This window comes from Megalobrama amblycephala, linkage group LG2 (genome assembly GCF_018812025.1).
Source record: "Megalobrama amblycephala isolate DHTTF-2021 linkage group LG2, ASM1881202v1, whole genome shotgun sequence".
Lineage (NCBI taxonomy): Eukaryota > Metazoa > Chordata > Actinopteri > Cypriniformes > Xenocyprididae > Megalobrama > Megalobrama amblycephala.
Window position 1 is genome coordinate 60,877,547 of NC_063045.1, and position 24,174 is coordinate 60,901,720.

Below are 24,174 nucleotides of genomic sequence, written 5' to 3' on the forward strand. Positions count from 1 at the left end.
AGTGACAGCAGCCTAATATTCCTGTTGCTGTCATTGTTTTAATGTTAATCAAACAACACTCACTGCAAAAAAATCACTCAATGCTCCTGACTGAATAATTTTTGTAACTTTATAATTAATTTATAAAGTGAAGACTCTGCAGTGTTATTTTACATTTTATTTATACAATTTCTGTACATAATCTACCTAATTTGTATCTAACTACTGTTAGATCTACCTGAAAAGCACTGTTCATTTAATTTGCATCTTGCATGTAGTTTGTTCTTATTTTATTACAGACTGTTTACTTGACTTTAATAGTGTTTGAAATTTATATTATATTTATGTAGAATTTTTTCATTTTCATTGTTCTTGCATTTTACATAAAAAGTCTGGTGAGTATCCTAGTAAACATAGTCAGTTATATCTTAAGTGAATGTAAACACGAGAAAGATAAAGCATGTGTAATAGTATCAGTCTATTGGATCAGTGCATTCGCTCTTAAAGTGACAGCAGCCTAATATTCCTGTTGCTGTCTGTGTTTTAATGTTAATCAAACAACACTCACTGCAAAAAAACTCAATGCTCCTGACTGAATAACTTTTGTAACTTTATAATTAATTTATAAAGTGAAGACTATGCAGTGTTATTTTACATTTTATTACTTTATACAATTTCTGTACACAATCTACCTAATTTGTACCTACCTGAAAAGCACTGTTCATTTAATTTGCATCTTGCATGTAGTTTGATCATTTGTTCTTATTTTATTACAGACTGTGACTTTAATAGTGTTTGAAATTTATATTATATATCAAATTTTTTCATTTTCATTGTTCTTGCATTCTATGTAAAAAGTCTGGTGAGTAAAAAAAAAGAAAAATTTACTAGCCAATGGCGATTCAAGCTTCAGTGTGTCCATAGAGGGTTGCCAAGGACGAAATCAAATCCCAGAAGCCGTTTCACTCCGATATACGTCACAATAGGAAAGAAAAGACAAGCGCAACTTCTGTTTCATGCTGACTTTAAATTTGTGCAAGTTATCTCAAAACATTTGTACTACACAACAGTGTTTTATTGTTAAACATTAGAAAACCTAAAACTAAAAACTTAAACTTTAAATATTAAAACTTTTTTTAGCTATTTGCCATAAGGCAACTTTTCTAATTTTTCAGCAATTTTTTTGTCTCATAAAATTATAAAATGTTATTATATATGCTATTATTATATATGCTATTATTATATTATATTATATTATATTATATTATATTATATTATATTATATTATTATTATGTAGCCAAAATAAAACTATGGAACAAAAATAAAGCCCACTTTTGACAAACAATAAGATTATAGCGCTATAAATGTAATATTCAGTCCAAACACTGAGGTCAATGAGATGAAAAGGGTAACAACAATCACTATACTGAAATAAATGATTAATTCAGGGTCACCTCAGGCTAAGGAGCAAAATGCAATCTGAAAGAATCAGCAATCAGACAAGGGTGAATAATCAAGAGAAAATTGCTGCCGTGTTTCAGGAGGAAAGTTCAGATAAACAGCCTGCTTAAAGTGAACGAGCAAACGAGAGTGGCGGAAAGACGGAATGAGAGAAGGAAGAGTGATGTACACGCGAATCGCTCAGAGCGCTGGGGTTGTATATGTGTAGCTGAGGGCTTTATGAGCTGTGTGGCTGTTGCGTGGGATAAATGTAGCATCCATTCAATTCAGCTGTTCTAGCCAGCATGATGTAGAAAAGATTTAAAGATTCACTTGATACCGAGAGCAACAACTGAAGGTGAGGAATGACTTGCAAGATGAAAATGTAATTTCAGGTCACACAGCTGCTGAATTTAAAAACAAAAAACCTCACTCTTGACTGACTGAAACCAGGCAAAAGTGACAATGCAGATTTGCAAAACAGCTTCAATTTATGATAAAAAAATATTCAAAATAATTTTAATAGATGTGCAATATAGGCATTCTCACAGCGAGTGTCATGGCGGACGAGCAAACCCACCTTATTTTTATAGATACTACTGTTTTTGTAACGGAATGTAGTTTTAATAGGTTTTTAGGCGCGAATGTAATTGTTTAGGCCTCAGATATGCGGTTTATATGTAAATATAGCGCCTATTTGAAAATTCATTTAGATGCTTTCGGAGATGTGAGCTCCAGGCCGCCAGCGACCGTTCAGTGCTCATGTACCCGCAGAGAACAGCTTCATCTCGGCCAGTCCTTTGGGAATTTGCTGCTGGCACTTATAGCGTTTAAACATGAGATATAATTCGTTTTAGGTATATCAAACGGACAATCTTTGGTTTTATTAATCTATTACTTGTTCCAGAGCTAATAGATTTGGCTTAAGGGCTATATTATGTTTCACAACTTTATACATATAAATATATATATATATATATATATATATATATATATATATATATATATATATATATATATATATACACACACATTGAAATTAAATCCTGTACTAACTAGAGTGCTGCGTTTGACTGAACTGTTTGCATGTGTTTATTTCCTATTTTACTTCTTTTACTGTTATAATGGCTATTGTTGTTGATTTAAATATTATTGTTCAATAAATAATATTTTATATAAATAACATGACGTATTTTTTTGGTATTGAGAAAGAGTCTGTTAGTGATTTTGACTTCAGTGAAAGTTACATTAATACGCCATTAGATGGCAGCAAAGACTGTCAGTTAGTTGCAAAGACTTTTATATTGAAATGGACTGAAACAAGGAAACAAGGACATTGTTTTTACTTTAAACAACATCTTACAAGACGCAACTGACAAATGCATTGACTAGCGCTGTCATGGGAAATCCTCTTAAATGTTAAAAGGACAAAGATAAAGATATCGCTTTCCACAGCGGACATTCAAACTGATTTTGTGATTATGAATATAAGATTGACCTGAAGAATATCAGCTAGATGCAGGTAATACACTCGCTCAGGTGATCTCTCTCGCATAATACTCTACATAATACAATGAGTTTCAATGTAGCGACTCAACATTCCTCCGTTACTAGTTCTAAAGTGATGTTTTAGAATTAAAGTAGACTAGGGCTCAAATGTTAAACTGTCAACTTGAGATTTGAATCCGTGGCAGAAGGAAGTAGTTCCTCACAAAAGAGAGTTTTTAAGACCATCTGTTGTTGTTTCTTATTTATTTACACACTCATGCCATTGAACTGTTGTATAAATGCAATATCACACTCGTAGCCGTGTGATATCGCTCTATATCAGCACAGCCGAATCACAGTTGTGATGATATAGAGCGATATCGCACAGCTACGAGTGTGATATTGCTTATATATATATATTATATATATATTTATAAACGTTTATGTTAGATGCAATTATTTAAAATATTATATTAAAAATTAATTGGGTTTTTGCTGAAAACAAAAAAATATATCTGCCAAAGCAGTCAGATTCCCTGTGATTAAGTTTATTTTTCTCAACCCACTGGCAGATTTTTATACTCCTTTGAAGTATAAACTCACTTAATGTTGATAATTTTGCTTCTCAAGTAAATGTGTCTTGATTGAAGAATGATACATATTATTACTGGAAAACAAGATAAAAATACTGAGGAAGAGCATCATTTGTTTGCAGTGTAGAAGCAATAAGCCACTCGAGGACGCTTGTTTATGAGGTGCTGTTACACACAACAGGAAGCAGAGGCTTACTTGTTTATTAAATCAAACAGCATAGAAATAAATGAGAAAATAATCTGCATATGAGTAGTGTCATCACATGCAGAGCCCTTTATTAAAAGCAGACGGTATTTCCCTGCTGGTGTCGAGAATATATCTCAACGGCCATCTCCATTTCACCTTGATCCTCATGAGATTGGAATAGGGATAATAAATAGTAAATGATCCCTAAAGATTAAAATGCTGATCTGATCCGAGTGTGAAACTTTCAGATCGTTACTGCATAGCCTGAGGCTATTAATTCAATTAAGTGGTTAATTGTTTGAATAATGTTAATGACTTCAAATAGTCTGATGATGCATGAAGTACTTAAGAGTGAAAGATAAACAGCATGTAGCATGACAACTTCTATACAATTCTGTTGAGAAATGCAGTGGTGCTTGTTTGCAGGAGTTGTGTTTATTTCTTTACAGCATCTAGTATTTATGACGTTAGCGCTGAAGGTTACACTATGTACAATTGTTGGTAGGAGGACGCTTTTCAGCGGTTATGAAAATGGCAAAAAAGTACATTTTAAGGGCTTTGCAATAGACAGAGCCTTGGTGCGTCACTCTCACTCTTAAAAAATAACTTTCCAAAAAAAGGTTTTACAGCCTTTTATTTCCTGATTCCAACAGGAACCGCTATACATTTAGAAAACGCTCAGGCACTTTGTAAAACCCAGGATGACTTCACTTTTTATAACATAAAAATGACGTTCTCAACCATTTTAATTTCATAATATGACAAAATTCTGAACAGGATATTTAATAGGTAGAACAAAACTTGATTATGTCACCAGATTCTCCAGAAAAACACTGAGAAATGCAGAAAATGTAAATCATTTCAGAGATGGAAATATTATCTTTTGATGAAAGACTATTAAGACATTTTTTTTCTGCACAATAACAAGCACTAATCAATTATTCACAATAAAATAACAGAAATGTGTATTAAAGGGTTAGTTCACCCAAAAATGAAAATTCTGTCATTTATGACTCACCCTCATGTCGTTCCACACCCGTAAGACCTTCGTTCATCTTCAGAACACAAGATATTTTTGATGAAATCCAATGGCTCAGTGAGGCCTGAGCAATGACATTTCCTCTCTCAAGATCCATTAATGTACTAAAAACATATTTAAATCAGTTCATGTGAGTACAGTGGTTCAATATTAATATTATAAAGCCACGAGAATATTTTTGGTGCGGCAAAAAAAAAAAAAAATTCAAAACACTGCTTCAGGAAGTTTCGGAGCGTTATGAATCTTTTGTGTCGAATCAGCGGTTCGGAGCGCCAAAGTCACGTGATTTCAGCAGTTTGGCGGTTTGACACGCAATCCGAATCATGATTCGACACAAAAGATTCATAATGCTCCGAAGCTTCCTGAAGCAGTGTTTTGAAATCGGCCATCACTATATAAGTCGTTGTTATTTTTATTTTTTTTGGCGCACCAAAAATATTCTCGTGGCTTTATAATATTAATATTGAACCACTGTACTCACATGAACTGATTTAAATATGTTTTTAGTACATTAATGGATTTTGAGAGAGGAAATGTCATTGCTCAGGCCTCACAGAGCCATCGGATTTCATCAAAAATATCTTAATTTGTGTTCTGAAGATTAACAAAGGTCTTACGGGTGTGGAACGACATGAGGGTGAGTAATAAATGACATTATTTTCATTTTTGGGTGAACTAACCCTTTAAGTAGAGATGCACCAATGTATCGGCCACCGATATTTATCAGCTGATCCATTTAAAACAAAACTATTGGCATAATGGCTATAGCATGTAAAGGCAGGAACACACTAAGCCGACGGTCGGACGATTAAGTTTTCTCAGTCTGTTCCGCACAGTCAGCTGAAGTTGGTCCTCGTCTGCTTTTTTCCTATTTGACATGTTGACATGTCGGAGCTCGTCTGTCCATCGGGCCATCTGATCATTCTGATTGGCTGTTCAGCTACTGCCACCTGTTGGTACGGAAAGACAACGGACGTGCTACTTGGCTGTCGACTGTCGAGGGTCAGTTTGGTGTGTCAGGGCAACTTTGGACCCAGACGCTGCCGACATGAGCCAACCCCGCAGTCTGCTTTCGTCGCCACTAGTTTGTCGCCATCGGCTTGGTGTGTTCCTGCCTTAAGAGAGACAAAGCATCTTGTTTACAACGTGTTTTTGCAGCGTTGAGCAATGTAGACCATCACAAACATATCTGTTGATTTCTTGAACGCAATGACCATTCAGAAGAGCATTGGCATTTTGAGCGGTGAGTAAAATTACATAAATATGGGATTAATAGCGCAGTCAGCTTCATTTATTGTAACAGAACTGCTTGAGATCATGATGAACTAACTAACTTTTTAGTGATTTGCACGCTTTCTGAGATGCCAAATACCATGCAAGTGTGTAATCTGTCAAAATTAACAGAGGTTTGTGAACGTAGATGCTTTATTAACAAATAATTTATCAGTGTTTATGTTGGGATGTGTAGGTTGTGTGGTGACAAGTAACTTGAAAATATTTAACCCTTAAATGCATACCTCGGGTCTTTAGTGACCATTCACTACCCTCCTCCTCGTTCATTTTTTAAAGTTAGACATCAACCTTCTTGGTATTCCTCAATCAATTCATTATAAAAGAATATAACAAGAAAAAAAATCATAAAATTATAAAAGAATGCTTATTTTTGCATTCATTTTTTGTAAAAATTGTATAGGGTCGCAAACGACCCGAGGTGTGTATGAATGTACATATATTTTTTCTGCTCAACAATAATTGAATCTTAGATGATGGAATAAGTGCAATTCACCTTTATTCCACAAGGTGGCAATGTCTGATACACAATGCTGAAGTGACGACTCATTTAGACAGAAAACGAAATAATAAGAAAAACATGAAATGGCTCAGTGATTTACTGCAGAGCAAGTACTGAACGCAATCAAATATGACTGTAACTGTTACTGGATGGATCTGGTGAAGCTGTTAGCGATTGAAATATTGATTTTGAAGATGTTGAAAATTATATAGTTTTGAGAATACGTTTGAGATCGCGAATGGGCTCATATTCGTGACCTTAAACATAAAACTAGCCTATTATTTGCTGGATTTACTGGGAAATGAGCTCTGACGAGGACAGTGATGATGGCATAAAACATCTGCTCAAATGGAGCCCTTTCAAGCTCCAAAAGGTAACAAAATATGCTTTATTTTATTCTTCTGTAATTGTTACTCTAATATCAGAGGAGTTTTATATTATCGCAACAGGTAGACATCCTTCCGCGTTAGATATAGATCCGGGTCGATAAAGACCCGAATATGTAAGAATGATTGGCGAAACAGCATTTAAGGGTTAAAGGAAATCTATTTCCAGATGTTCCCTGGAGTTGGTTCACCCTCCGCCTATGATCAGAAAATTCATATTTAACGCATCTTGTTTTTTTGGTTTTTAGAACTTGGTCTATTTCAGTAATAATACGGGATGTTATTGTTTTGGTGAAAGTCTGTTTCTCGGATCATAAAAATGTGTGCCCCCCCTATGAAAACGAAATGCCCCCCCATTCTATATGTTCTGGCAACAGCTCTGAAATCGATATCGACCAATAAAATCAGTGCATCCCTAGTATCAAAAAAGCAAATGCTTAATATATTTTGACTTTACCTAAAATTTGACAAACCAAAAATTTTAAAAACCTCTTCAACGAATAAAACGGCTCAATTTTGGAATTCTATACAGCCAAAAAAAAAAAAAAGTTCTTTCCCAGAACTATAAAAACCTTTATTTATAAGACCTTGGAAAATTAGAATGAACAATTCAGGAAATAATGAATAATACATCATCTTGGAAAATCTTTTCTTTTATTCTACAAATTATTCTTTTATTCCAGTTGATAATCAAGGTGGTTCAACCATGGCGAAGCATCTGCCAATGTGTGGTGGTGAGATAACATCATATTACGTTTTGATGTTCTCATTACGCAATAATAAATCATCATTAGCAACGGCTAATAAACAAATCAATTAAGAAGGAAGCCTGAACACAACTGTACGAATGAATCTGATAACATAAAGTACGCTGACATCATGCATCCTGTAATGATTTAACAACCAATTAACAGATACAGATGCCCCTCTCATCTGCCGTTTATAGATCCAACTGTGGTGAAGAATAAATCACCTTCTGTTCGAAACACCGTAATCGGTTATTTTTTACTGCCCAAACATGCGCCGTTTGCAAGCGAGCGTGGCTGTGTGTGTCGTACAGATATTAGCTGCCTATTAAGACTCACCTCTCAAGGGTTCGTTAGTAACAGCACAATGAAGAGGGATTATCCCTGCTAAATGTGTGGCCACGGCTCAATAGTCCTTGTCCTCCAGCACTGGACCATTTGTGTAATTGGCTTAAAACTGCAAACCACATACAAATGTATGAATAAGGTGTAGGGCATAATTGAAGAAAACAAAATGAAAGCAGTCGTGCACCTGCTGCACGCCTGGTGTTTATTGTTGCTCTGAGCCGGGTCATTCTCGCTGGCGGTCGCGGCTAAGTTGAATTTATGAGCGTTCTTAAGTAGGTCAAGCTCATCTTCTTTTGAAAGTCTGTGTAGAGTAGAGTTTCTCCTTGGGGACGTTTATTGTTTGCGCTATTGTTTGTTTTTCTGCTGCTCTGCGGCACTTGGGTCATCCTGTAATAAGCAACTCTATTCAGAGAAGCAACAGAAAAAATTGCATGCTGTCTGGATTTAATGTGCAATCAAATAAAAAGCCCCCATGATCATTAGACTATGTTTTTATAAAGTCTCCTGAAGTCTATATAATAATGAGCGGTGTTTGCCAAGGCAAGCTTTACTACTACTACTACTATTACTATTGTTCATACTTGGGTGTTTTCAAAAAGAGAGATGCGCTTTCTAAGCACAAATTTTGCCTGGTGGACAAAACTTATGGGGAAAATAAGTCAGACTGTCTCTGATTTACAGTCATAGCTAGTGATCTAGAGACTTGGCAGTAAGTTCTTTTGACATGGCCTAATAAGAAACACCCTAATAACCACCTAGCAACCACTTGAACACCCTAGTAACCACCTAGCAACCACTCAGAACAGGGTAGAAACCAACAGAACTCTCTTGCAACTGCAAAACTACAATTGGCTGCATGTTTTGTAGGGGCAACCATTTAAAATACCCTTACCAACCAGCTAGCAACCACTTGAACATCATAGTAACCACCTAGTAACCACCCAAAACACCCTAACAACCACTCAGAATGGTCTAGAAACCAATAGAACACTCTTGCCACTGCGGAACTACGACTGGCTGCAAGTTTTGCAGGGGCCACCACTTAAAACACCCCAACAACCACTGAGCAACCACTTGAACACCCTAGTAACCACCTAGCAACCACCCAAAACACCCTAACAACCACTCAGAATGGCCTAGAAACCAATAACAGAACACTCTTGCCAACTGCAAAACTACAACTGGCTGCAAGTTTTGCAGGAGCAACCACTTAAAACACCCCAACAACCACCGAGCAACCACTTGAACACCCTAGTAACCACCTAGCAACCACCCAAAACACCCTAACAACCACTCAGAATGGCCAGGAAACCAACAGAACTCTCTTGCAATTGCAAAACTACAAGTGGCTGCAAGTTTGCAGGGGCAAACCACTTAAAACACCCCAACAACCACTAACAACCACTTGAACACCCTAGTAACCACCTAGCAACCACCCAAAACACCCTAACAACCACTCAGAATGGTCAGGAGCAACCACTAGAAACCAATAGAACACTCTTGCCACCGTGCAGAACTATGACTGGCTGCAAGTTTTGCAGGGGCAACCACTTAAAACACACTAACAACCACCTAGCAACCACTTGAACACCATAGTAACCACCCAAAACACCCTAACAACCACTCAGAATGGCCTAGAAACCAATAGAACACTCTTGCAACTGCTAAACTACAACTGGCTGCAAGTTTTGCAGGAGCAACCACTTAAAACACCCCAACAACCACTGAGCAACCACTTGAACACCCTAGTAACCACCTAGCAACCACCCAAAACACCCTAACAACCACTCAGAAAGGTCTGGAAACCAATAGAACACTCTTGCCACTGTGCAAAACTACAAGTGGCTGCAAGTTTGCAGGGGCAAACACTTAAAACACCCCAACAACCACCAAGCAAACACCCAAAACACCCTAGTAACCACCTAGCAAACACCCAAAACACCCTAACAACCACTCAGAATGGTCTAGAAACCAATAGAACACACTTGCCACTGCAAAACTACAACTGGCTGCACATTTTGCAGGGACAACCACTTAAAACACCTCAGTAACCACTTGAACACCCTAGTAACCACCTAGCAACCACTCAACCACTTTCAGAAACCAATGCTCTTGCAAACTACAACTGGCTGCAAGTTTTGCAGGAGCAACCACTTAAAACACCCCAACAACCACCAAGCAAACACCCAAAACACCCTAGTAACCACCTAGCAAACACCCAAAACACCCTAACAACCACTCAGAATGGTCTAGAAACCAATAGAACACACTTGCCACTGCAAAACTACAACTGGCTGCACATTTTGCAGGGACAACCACTTAAAACACCTCAGTAACCACTTGAACACCCTAGTAACCACCTAGCAACCACCCAAAACACCCTAACAACCACTCAGAATGGCCTAGAAAACAAAAGAACACTCTTTCAACTGCTAAACTACAACTGGCTGCAAGTTTTGCAGGGGCAACCACTTAAAACACACTAACAACCACCTAGCAACCACTTGAACACCATAGTAACCACCCAAACCACCCTATCAACCACTCAGAATGGCCAGGAAACCAACAGAACTCTCTTGCAACTGCTAAACTACAACTGGCTGCAAGTTTTGCAGGAGCAAACACTTAAAACACACCAGCAACCACTTGAACACCATAGTAACCACCTAGCAACCACCCAAAACACCCTAACAACCACTCAGAATGGCCAGGAAACCAACAGAACTCTCTTGCAATTGCAAAACTACAAGTGGCTGCAAGTTTGCAGGGGCAAACACTTAAAACACCCCAACAACCACCAAGCAAACACCCAAAACACCCTAGTAACCACCTAGCAAACACCCAAAACACCCTAACAACCACTCAGAATGGTCTAGAAACCAATAGAACACACTTGCCACTGCAAAACTACAACTGGCTGCACATTTTGCAGGGACAACCACTTAAAACACCTCAGTAACCACTTGAACACCCTAGTAACCACCTAGCAACCACCCAAAACACCCTAACAACCACTCAGAATGGCCTAGAAAACAAAAGAACACTCTTTCAACTGCTAAACTACAACTGGCTGCAAGTTTTGCAGGGGCAACCACTTAAAACACACCCAACAACCACCTAGCAACCACTTGAACACCATAGTAACCACCTAGCAACCACCCAAACACCCTAACAACCACTCAGAATGGCCAGAAACCAACAGAACACTCTTGCAACTGCTAAACTACAACTGGCTGCAAGTTTTGCAGGAGCAAACCACTTAAAACACCCCAACAACCACTGAGCAACCACTTGAACACCATAGTAACCACCTAGCAACCACCCAAAACACCCTAACAACCACTCAGAATGGCCAGAGAAACCAACAGAACACTCTTGCAACTGCAAAACTACAACTGGCTGCAAGTTTTGCAGGAGCAACCACTTAAAACACCCCAACAACCACCAAGCAACCACTTGAACACCCTAGTAACCACCTAGCAAACCACCCAAAACACCCTAACAACCACTCAGAATGGTCTAGAAACCAATAGAACACTCTTGCCACTGCAAAACTACAACTGGCTGCAAGTTTTGCAGGGGCAACCACTTAAAACACCTCAGTAACCACTTGAACACCCTAGTAACCACCTAGCAACCACCCAAAACACCCTAACAACCACTCAGAATGGCCTAGAAAACAAAAGAACACTCTTGCAACTGCTAAACTACAACTGGCTGCAAGTTTTGCAGGAGCAACCACTTAAAACACCCCAACAACCACTGAGCAACCACTTGAACACCCTAGTAACCACCTAGCAACCACCCAAAACACCCTAACAACGGCTCAGATAGGCAGAGAAACCAAAACAGCACTCTTGCAACTGCAAAACTACAACTGGCTGCAAGTTTTGCAGGAGCAACCACTTAAAACACCCCAACAACTGCACTGAGCAACCACTTGAACACCCTAGTAACCACCTAGCAACCACCCAGAACACCCTAACTACCGCTCAGATAGGCAGAGAAACCAAAACAGCACTCTTGCAACTGCAAAACTACAACTGGCAGCAAGTTTTGCAGGAGCAACCACTTAAAACACCCCAACAACCACCGAGCAACCACTTGAACACCCTAGTAACCACCTAGCAACCACCCAAAACACCCTAACAACCACTCAGAATGGTCTAGAAACCAATAGAACACTCTTGCCACCGTGGAACTATGACTGGCTGGAAGTTTTGCAGGGGCCACCACTTAAAACACCCCAACAACCACTGAGCAACCACTTGAACACCCTAGTAACCACCTAGCAACCACCCAAAACACCCTAACAACCACTCAGAATGGCCTAGAAAACAACAGAACACTCTTGCAACTGCTAAACTACAACTGGCTGCAAGTTTTGCAGGAGCAACCACTTAAAACACCCCAACAACCACTGAGCAACCACTTGAACACCCTAGTAACCACCTAGCAACCACCCCAAACACCCTAACAAGCGCTCAGACAGGCAGAGAAACCAAAACAGCACTCTTGCAACTGCAAAACTACAACTGGCTGCAAGTTTTGCAGGGGCAAACAATTAAAACCCCCAAACAACCACCTAGCAAACACCCAAAACACCCAAGTCTTGCAGGGACACCCACTTAAAGCACCCTAGCAACCACTTAGCAATTACTCAGAACACCCTAGAAGCCACCCAGGACACCACAGCAACCACACAGCAAACAGTTTTGCAGTGGAAAGCAGCTCTCATATTTTCTTTAGTTGTCCTCTAAAATGAGAATAGTTTTTCTTGCAGGTGTAACAGGACAGTAGGCAGCACTGTGTGTGAGAAAACAGTGCTAGAGGTTGTTAAAATGGGTCGGCAGTAGGAGATATTGATATTGTAAGTGGCAGGGATGGGTGAAGGGTACACAGTCAGATCTAGTATGCCGAGCCGGCTTGTCTTTGACAGGCTATTCGACTTTGTGGCTTCTGCAGTGTGTGGGCGCCCTTGCCCCATTACTGCAGCTCGTACACAAGCAGCCTTCCAAGTGTGTCATCCAGACAGCCGTCAGGGCCTGAGCCTAATGCACTGCAGCAGCGGCGAAACAATCTCTGCCACCACCAGAGGGGATGTACGCACATGTCCACACTGCTGCGATTAGACAGCGCCCGACTACAGCACGGAAAGAATGACACAGCCTGGCATGCATACAGATCTCTCAATATCTCACAGAAGCACTATGTGAAAGTATCGGCATTGTTATTCCATGCTGCCCTTAGGCGCTGGTGAAATTTCAACCACAAATGAGGTCACGTGACTGGGTGAATCTCACGTAACCCGCCAAAAACTATACTTCACCAAAGATCTAAATAAATAAATAAATAAATCATCCCTGCATAAAGAAAATGCTGCCTATTTGTAAGAGCATTATTTATACAGCATAGGTTGCACTGCTTTAATTTATTATTCTATTAAATAGAAATTATATTGTAGTCAATCTTGCTGTAATGAGACTCACTATAAAAATATCAAAAGAAAACCATCCAGACATGCACATTACAGTAATGTAATGCATGGGTATGTAAAATATTAAATAAGTCTAAATAAATCAACATAAAAAAATCTACATGGTCCTAAACATACAGAAGTTTTCAATTTCTTTATGTAAACAATTATTTATTTTTTCTTCCTTTTTCCTTTTTTCACACACATTACACACACTTCCTTTTTGAATTTAGAGGTAAAATGTGACCAGGACATGTTTTCTTGAGATTTACGAGAATAAGACTGTACGAAAGAACACCATAATCATTTTTCTAAACAAATTAAAAAAATAATAATAATAATCTTTGCATAAAGAAAATTGTTGCCTATTTTTAACCATATATTAATATAGCATAGGCTTTACTGCTTTAATTTATGTTGATTTTAATTTAAAAAATTATAGTCAATTTATATATATATATAAATATATGTATTGTAATGCAGGGGTATGTCCTAATAAATGTGTCTAAATAAATAAATAAATCAAAATTAATAAATTAATTGTTTTCATAAATAAATTGTCTGTCTAAAAAAATATATTCAAAACATTGGTTTCAATTTCTTTATGTAATATATATATATATTTCCCTTTTGAAATTAGAGGTAAAATGAAACCTGGACATGTTTTCGTGAGATTTACCCAACTAAGATGATCGTGGCAAGTGTCATTTTGTGTACATTTATGCGAAAGAACACCATAATCATTTTCTATTAAAAAGATACAGGAAGAGCGTTTGTTTGATAAGTGGGCTGCTGAGTGCGTTTGAAAGGCAGATGCTGTGTTGCAGTCTTTTGATCTCTGAAAATTTCAGGCCACTACTGGTAAGATCTTCTTCTATTACTGTTAATCAGATCGGATTGATTGAATCAGGAGCTATCAGGATGCGATCAAACACGTGGGACTCCTCACCACGGCTAATGTACTGCTCTGAGGTCAGTAGAAATGTGTGTGCGTGCGGATAAAAGGATGCTGACGTCTATTTGACAGACAGATGCTACATGACATGCCTGTGTACGGATAAACGCAAACCTCTGAATAACCCAGCTTTTGTCAAAAGGGCATATTGTTAACCACTGTCTGAAAAAACGGGCTGTGCCCTTTTCAAGAATCAGCCAATCACTGCGCACCGATGGCAAAGCAACACGGCGGAGAGAGTTGATTAAGGAAAACAGTGGTACATTGCTGCTGCGCTCTAGGTGATTCAATATACCAAACATTAAAGATACAGAATGAACAATAAAATAAGAGATGGAAAGCAATTAAGGCTTCCAATGACTTATGAGAAGCTATTCTATTGGCTTTTATTGCTCAGAGGTTGCTTTTTTAAAGCTCAGGAGTATTAATGGAGCTCTCCATTAAGTTTTATTTAAATATCATATATATATATATATATGGATAGCTATATATATTGCGAGATATAAAGTCAGAATTGCATAATATAAACTCGCAAATCTGTCTTTCATAACTCGCAATTCTGATTTTATATCACACAATTGTTTATATCATGCAATTTTGAGGAAAAAAGTCAGAATTGTGAGATATAAAGTCAGAATCCTGACTTTTTTTCTCGCAATTTCGACTTTTTATCACGCAATTCTGAATTTTTCCTCAAAATTCCAAGATATAAACTCACAATTGAGTGTTATAAAGTCAGAATTGTGAGTTATAAAGTCAGAATTGCGAGATATAAAGTCAGAATTGCGAGATATAAAGTCAGAATTGCGAATTACAGTCAGAATTGCGAGTTATAAAGTCAGAATTGCGAATTACAGTCAGAATTGCGAGTAATAAAGTCAGAATTGCGAATTACAAATTCAGAATTGCGAATTACAGTCAGAATTGCGAGTAATAAAGTCAGAATTGCGAATTACAAATTCAGAATTGCGAATTACAGTCAGAATTGCGAGTTATAAGTCAGAATTGAGTGTTAAAGTCGGAATTGCGAGTTATAAAGTCAGAATTGTGAGATATAAAGTCAGAATTGTGAGATATAAAGTCGAGTGATATAAAGTCAGAATTGCGAGATATAAAGTCAGAATTGCGAGTTATAAAGTCAGATTGCGAGTTATAAGTCAGAATTGCGAGATTAAAAAGTCAGAATTGTGAGTTATAAAGTCAGAATTGCGAGTTATAAAGTCAGAATTGCGAATTACAAAGTCAGAATATAAAGTCAGAATTGCGATTATAAAGTCAGAATGTGCATGATATAAAGTCAGAATTGCGAGTTATAAAGTCAGAATTGTGAGTTATAAAGTCAGAATTGCGAGTTATAAAGTCAGAATTGAGTGTTAAAGTCAGAATTGCGTGATATAAAGTCAGAATTGCTAGTTATAAAGTCAGAATTGCGAGTTATAAAGTCAGAATTGAGTGTTATATGGCGTTATTTTACTGTCAATTGTCGAGAGCACATTATTGTGACGCGAGAGCATATCAATGTAATGCGCGAGCGCAAATCTGTCCGCTCGCGCGCGGATTTTGAGAAATTGACTATGGTGGTATGTGATCTCCACATTAAGTATTAAGGGAATGACGATTTGACCCTGATCTTGTTCGTCTTAAATCAGAAGATGTTTGTTGGTAATACTTTACAATAAGGTTGCGTTAACATTATTTAACTGCATTAGTTAACATTAACTAATAATGAATTGCTCTTCTTCAGCATTTATTAATATTTGTTAATGTTAATTTCAACATTTACTAATACGTTATTAAAATCAAATGTTGTATTTGTTAACATTATTAAATGCACTGTGAAGTAAACAACCAACAAACAGCTGTATTTTTAACGTTAACAAAGATTAATAATTACAGTAATGTATTGCACATTGTTAGTTCATATTAGATAATACATTAACTAATGTTAACAAATAAAAACCTTATTGTAAAATGTTACCTTTTTTTTTTTTTTAAATTTCAACACAAAACGTATGACCACAATAACTTTAAGAAACATTTTTTGTTTGTTTGTTTAGATAAATAGGGGTTTGACCTGTAATGTGATGCAGTTAGACTAGGTTACATTTGATAAATATTATTAAATTGTAAAGAAATAAAATATATATTTTTGTCGAAAGAATTCCAGGCGCAGTTCACTCTCAGCCAATAAGATTCCACGTAGCATTTTCATGGATCAGTCGTCTCTTCTGATTGGTTTATAACTTTTGACAGCGTTTAATCCAAAAGCGCAAATTAATTTCTGCAAGAGCACGGAGAGATTCGTGAGTGCACATGTGCAGTTTGAGCGTGCAGGACACGTTTGAGCACGCAGGAAACAGTTTGAGCGTGCACACACAATATCTGAGCGAGAGGAGAGGCAGTTCATAAGAGAGCACTGTATATTTGAGCGCGCGCGTCCAGATTTGCGCGAGAGCAGAGGAAATCCGCGCGCGAGCGGACAGATTTGCGCTCGCGCATTACATTGATATGCTCTCGCGTCACAATAATGTGCTCTCGACAATTGACAGTAAAATAACGCCATAGTGTTAAAGTCAGAATTGAGTGTTAAAGTCAGAATTGTGAGATATAATGTCAGAATTGCGAATTATAAAGTCAGAATTGCGAGTTATAAAGTCAGAATTGCGAGTTATAAAGTCAGAATTGCAAATTACAAAGTCAGAATTGCGAGATATAAAGTCAGAATTGCGAGTTATAAAGTCAGAATTGCACATTATAAAAGTCAGAATTGCGAGTTATAAAGTCAGAATTGCGAGTTATAAAGTCAGAATTGAGTGTTAAAGTCAGAATTGTGAGATATAAAGTCAGAATTGCGAATTATAAAGTCAGAATTGCGAGTTATAAAGTCAGAATTGCGAGTTATAAAGTCAGAATTGCAAATTACAAAGTCAGAATTGCGAGATATAAAGTCAGAATTGCTAGTTATAAAGTCAGAATTGCGAGTTATAAAGTCAGAATTGCACATTATAAAAGTCAGAATTGCGAGTCATTCTGACTTTTTTTTCTCGTAATTGCGAGTTTTTATGATGTAATTCTGACTTTATAACTCGCAATTCTGACTTTTATAATGTGCAATTCTGACTTTATATCACGCAATTGTGAGTTTATATCTTGCAATTTTGAGATAAAAGTCACAATTACCTTTTTTTTTATTTTTTATTTCATGGCAGAAACAAGCTTCCAAATGTTTCTCCTAAAATCCCTTTTAAGGAAATAGAAATACAGATCCAGTCTTATTTTAGCATCATTGCTGTATTATTATTATTTTGTTAATAATTTGAATTATTAACAAAATATAATAGAAGACTTTATTTTTTATTTTCTGTTTTTATTTTATTTTACGACATTTTTTTAACATGTCTATATAGTTATTATGGTACTTTACAATAAGGTCTAATTTGTTAATGTGCTAACTAACTATGAGGAATATATATATTTTACAACATTTATTAATCTTTGTTAAATATTAGTTAATAAAAATTTTCATGTTAGTTTACAATGCATTAACTAACAGTAACAAATACATTTTTTTTTTTTAAGTTTATTAAGTTTATATTTTATAAGTATTGTTCATTCTTAGTTCATGTTAACTTAAGTTAAAAATAATAGTTTAGTTTTATTTATTTCAGTACTTCAACTTACATTAAACAAAAATGAGAAATGTTGCCTTGGAAAAAAGCTGAAATAAAATAACTTTTATATTTATTTTTTATTTCATTTTCAAGTAATGCATTTTTTATGGTTTTAGTTTTAGTTAACGATAATAACCCTGATACACACTAATTAGGCTGTGATTGATGTACAGTAAGAGTATAGAGCTATAAAAATAAATCAGATCATTTGGTTTGAAGAAATGTTTGAGTTCATATTTAAGATCTCAATTTAAAATAAGGTTCTCTTCTGAAGCTCACATGTGAGATTACTGGGACATTTTCCTCACAAATAAGGAAATCTGAAAAGCAAGAGACTTACAATGTTTCTCTTATTGCTGTCTAGAAGGAACAACTGAGACAAATGATTTTTCATTTCTACCGGAAGTCACCCTCCAACTTGACTCAGTGCACCTTCGCTCTGAGATGCCATTTGGAGACGTAATTATAAAAGCACTTAAAGTCTGTCGGCGCAAACGCACTCGTCCTTGCTCGTGGTGCTGTGCGGCCTCATTTAAAGGCATTACAAACGATTTGCAGCTGCACTGCTGGTCACGCTTGACGTTGATGCTGCCTGGCGATGCAGAAAGTGACGTGGGGAGTGAGAATGTGACGGGTCTGTTGATCTTACACCTCTCTGTCACATTAAAGCTGTCCAATGGTGACACACACTTCCATCACAAAACACATGGCTGACCAGAACACCTTCAAAACACAGTGCTTCATTTAGCAGCGGATGCACAGACCAATTGAGCTGATTGTGAATTATATGGGACAAACATATTTAAATATAAAGTATTTAAAGGGGTCCTTGTTGTTGTTGCCATTCTGTCATTTTACACTGGACTGCTTCACAAACGAGGGTCAATTCTACGCTGGATTTGCACAAAAGATTAACATGACGGCACATGCTAGTCGATGAGTTGAATCAACATAAATTTATCCACTAACCATTCAGAAATGACTAAAAGTTGTAACTTCTTCCGGTTTGAACAATGTAAGGCTGAACATCATTACTGACAATCCTCATTTTGGCTGCGTGAGATTCTCCAGCTTTGTTGTTGTTGAGCTGTTAAAGCTCCGCCCTCTTCTGGAAAGGGGGCGGGAGCAGCAGCTCATTTGCATTTAAAGGGACACACACAAAAAAGGCGTGTTTTTGCTCACACCCAAATAGGGGCAAATTTGACAAGCTATAATAAATGACTGTGGGGGATTTTGAGCTGAAACTTCACAGACACATTCTGGAGACACCAGAGACTTATATTACATCTTGTGAAAGGGGCATTATAGGTGCCCTTTAAAGTATTGATGAATTTAAAGTTACAATGAAATGGCATTGGTAACCAATTTCCTTAAATTTACAAAAAAAATATCCTACTCAGTATTATTATCTTGTTTTCCACTATAAATTTCTAAACATTCTTTAATCAAAATACATTTACTTGAGAAGCAAATCCAAATTCCCAAAGATATTAAAGTGGGTTTTTGCTGAAAATAATAAAATATATCTGCCAATGTGGTCAGAAAAATAAACTAATTTTCCCTTTGAATTAAGTTTACTTTTCTGACCCCATTTTTTCCCCTTGTTTTAAGCATAAACTCACTCAATTATGAGACATTTTTTCATAAAGTAAGACTTAACATCTTAAGTCATTTTGCTTCTCAAGTAAATGTGTAAATGTGGGAAAAAAATACTTTTAGCAGTGAATGTATTTAAGAGTATATTATGGGATTTGATTTTATCCATCAGGAATTTATTGTAAATTATTTTATGGAAAGGTTATACAGGCAAACTTTTTTAGGGAATAACGTGCACCCGATGAATCATTCACAATAAGAAAGATGTATTAAGAAAGTAAATAGAGCTCCTTTGATTTCATTTTGACTTTAAATGAGGTAGTGTAATTGCTTCTGGTGCTGTCGTTCTGTAATGAGTCAAATCAGAGGCGCATTTCATCCGCAAACCGTTTTTCCTCACAAAGTCTTGAATATTACATATTACTCCCAGAATGAGTCATCAGACCTCAGAGGCAAAGAATGATTGCAATAAAAAAACAACAACAGTAGAGAACATACGGTAAGAGTGCAGGCTGTTCAACCACTACAGACTTTCTCTATGACAAATTAGAGGAATTTAATAAAATTGCTTCACCCCATTCCCAAGATTCCCATTATGTGAATTTATTCCTCATTTACACTTTGTACAGTGAAAGTACAGGAGTACTGAAATGCACTCACAGTCCCCAGGGAGTCTGTCGGTGTGCAATCGATCTTTTTCATCCTGCCAGATGCTCCAGCATGTAATTCCTCACACAGTCAAAGAGCTGAAAGAGAAAAACAAGAATAAAGCTGGTCAAAGAGGCAAACTAGACCTGGTAAAACCACATTTGACATATGGGAGAACAATAATTAACGGATATTGGGACCTGCTTCATCTAGGCAACCATTTTAGGCATACAAAATAATTGAATGAATAAATAAATGCATAGATAAATACAAACAAATAAATAAATGCATTAACATTTAATGCATAATTAACCTAATAAATAATTAGAGATGCACCGAAACTAAATTTCTCATACCGATAGCGATCATTCAGAGTGATATCTGCTGATACCGATAACGATACCGATAGTTTGGGGGTTCTGCTTTTTAAACCTCCTTTTAAATTAATAATAATTTCATTATAATTAGTAATTAATCATTATATTTTTAATTATTATATTTTGAAAGAAACACAAATAAAAACTTTATTTTCTCCATTTAATCAACTTGTAACTGGTATCATTTATAAACATAAAAATATAAACATACCCTCTTTTGATTAACAGGATATATCGGCCCTGACTATCGGCCGATAGCTGATAGCGTGAAAATTTGCTTTTAATTTGGAATTACTTATAGAGATGCACTGATATATCGGCCAATAATCGGTATCAGCCGATATATCGGTGCATTTCTATAAATAATTGCATAAATAAACAAATGCATTTAATTGCAATGAACAAATTCATGTATAAATTAGGGATGCACAATATATCGGCCACCATATCAGTATCGACCGATATATGTTCATTTTTAACGTTATCATTATCGGCCCAATAAGAAAATCATATTAGAATGATTTCTGAAGGATCATGTGACACTGAAGACTGGAGAAATGATGCTGAAAATTCAGCTTTGATCACAGGAATAAATTACATTTTAAAATATATTCAAATGGATAACAGTTACTTTATATTGTAATAATATTATACTTTTTTACTGTATTTTTGATGCAATAATGTGAGCAGAAGAAACTTCTTACAAGAGCATAAAGAATCTTACCAAACCCAAACTTCTGAACTTTTGAAATCAAAATTTTTATATAATTTTTTCAGAGCCTGATTACAAAAACAAAAGTCTCACAATTAAAAGCCATGTCCCAAGCACACAATTATAATGTTCTCATTATAATATTATGTAGCCGATATGTCAGACTTGCGCTGTGTTGTACTGTATTTGCTGTATTCAAGCAATTCAAAACCATAATGGCGGACAGTTTTGCATCTGAAGTGTCTCAAATTAAGCAAATAATTAATTATTTATCGGCTTTAATATATCGGCCAAAGTTTCTTATCTGGCCGATAATGATAACATTAAAAATCAACATATCGGCCGATACCGATATGGTGTCCAATATATTGTTCATCCCTATACTACAGTATTAAGTTGTTAGCTAATCAACACGCTCAAACTATTGAAATCCACTCAGAGAGTTAGTCAAGTCTGCTTTCACCTGAAGAGCTCTACTCGTGTGGTGTGCTTGAGAGATCGTTAATGATGCTTGACATGAAAAGCGTTTCAAATCAGACACTTATTAGGTTCCAGCCTTTGTAAGGTGTAGTCAGTGAGAAATCTCACTACTAGATATTAAAACAGAGCAATGGGGTCAGAGAAGGTGCTGTGATAATATTAAAATAAGGACAGATGAGCTGAACACCCACACTAAGACTGCAGTTAAGATGAATCCAGCTTTGTAGAGTAATGCAACTGCTCACAACAACAAACCTGAGCCAGCAAATAATGCAAAGAACAGCCCAAAAATAAGCCTTTATTAATCGATAATCTGCCTCTGCAATCATAATTTTCTGTGAAAAGGAAAGGAAATTGTTGGTGATATCTAGTGTTCATTTCACCCAGTGATTTGCATGTATTGGTACGTGTTTTGAGACTTGCAAAAATGTAAGAAGAGGCACATTTTTCCAGTGAGCCTGTGAAGTTTTATGGATGTTTGAGAAACACAGAGCCAAAAACACTGCAAGGAAATGACAGCCAACCTCTTCATCTGTCTCCTCATCAGCAAGTGAGAGATTTCAAAGCTCTTCCGCTGGCATTCTCAACACCTGACGGAAACTCAGGACAATTACGCTCCGAAATGAGCCGAGATTTCCTGCAGCCTCTTTCCTATTTACCTACGGGAAATGAAGGACTGAAGAGGAATGAAGTGATGTGACAGTGGAGTGGACAAATCGGCCCTTAAGAATCAGTTTTGTTTTTAATGCAAACTGCATAAAATTTGGCACAGGTGTGCATTTTTATTGGAATTGTACTATTTGACCCCCATTTCATTTAATAAATCAATTTTACACTAGTAACACAAAATAGTTCCTCTCAGGACCTTAAGAGACAAAAATGTCCCCATTGAAACCCATTAAAACTGCAATTTTTAATCCCAGGGTCATTTAACTATAAAATGATGCAGTCTTTGTTAATAGGCTTTCATTCTGTTGGCAAGGCTTCAACATTTTATTTTTTACTATTTTTTTACCAAATGGTGCCATTTTCTCAGGTTTGGCTGATAAAGCAAATACTCGCTTTATTCCTGTTTTCTTCTCCAGAGCGAATTGGATAAAGTATGCAGCTATAATTGTGTGGTTGTGTTGGTATGGATATGTGTGTATTAAAACAATTGTGTGTGTGTGAGTGTAATATTTGAGAGAGAAAATCTCTACTTGCATCTAATGGGGAAAATCTGGTACTTTGCCCAAACAAAATCTTACTAAAAGCTCATTTTTTGAAATATCAACCTCAAATTTGGAACACAACTTGTTTAGATTTATTGCTTTGATTTTCTAGCAGTTTTTGAGTTCAACATGTTTCAAAAAATATATATATTACAAAAAATAATGTTCATAAATAATTTTCATAAACTTAAACCTCAATAACTTTTGTCTTATTTCACTTTAAACTTTTTTACTTACATTAAACAGATTAAACAATAATCTGTCTTCTTTAAAATTAGACCAAAGTTGAGTCTGTGCTCCCAAATTTCAAATTTTTATGACATTTTTTTTAATTGAAGCACAAGGGTTAAAGTGGAAGTACTAAAATTACGAACATTAAAACTGAATAAATAGGATAAATAGGAATGTTTAAGAAATGAATAAGAATGAACAAAAGCTCAATGTTGAAAGAAATCTTTAGAAGATGATGAAAGATTATTACGACAAACATTTAATAAAAAAAAAAAAAGTTACATTTTATGTTGACTTCAAGTCTCCTGCTTCTCAAATGTTTCTCTTGGTGAGAAAAATAAACAGTAATCTTACACGTGTCTCCTCTAGGGTTAAGAAGATATCAATGTGTGCTCAGAAAACACTAAAGTCTCAGATATCTCAATATGTATTCAAACATTTCTTGCTTTTTATGTGTCAACTATAAACCACTTTATGTGTCTGTTTATGAATTTTAGATGAGACATCTGAGACCAAGTTGATAATTAAACAACACAGAACTCAATTTAACACAATGAAATAGCAAATTCCCAGGGATTTCATGACATTTTGCTATTTTTTCAGTAAACAGACAGGCTGTAATAAAAAATTACAGATTATAGTCTAACGACTCTTAAACTAAAATGAGAAGTCTGGTGACGAACACAGTCACTTTCGATACAAAGGGAAAATAATTCGTTTTTCTTTCCTGTCAGTCACACAACGGGTGCGGTGGAAGAAAACAAAACATGAAAAGTTCTTGCTGACTGTCATGACATGTCATTGAAGGCCTGTGATGT

At 36.3% G+C, this 24,174-nt stretch overlaps 1 protein-coding gene across 1 annotated transcript in view; it reads right to left on the bottom strand.

Annotated features, from left to right (window-relative positions):
* LOC125262530 (cAMP-specific 3',5'-cyclic phosphodiesterase 4D-like) overlaps positions 1–24,174 on the bottom strand; it is a 298,694-nt gene that overhangs the window by 237,138 nt on the left and 37,382 nt on the right. Inside the window, 1 exon segment of the mRNA XM_048181333.1 lies at positions 20,358–20,443. Within this exon segment, the coding sequence (XP_048037290.1) occupies positions 20,358–20,399 (42 nt within the window). The 5' untranslated portion in view covers positions 20,400–20,443.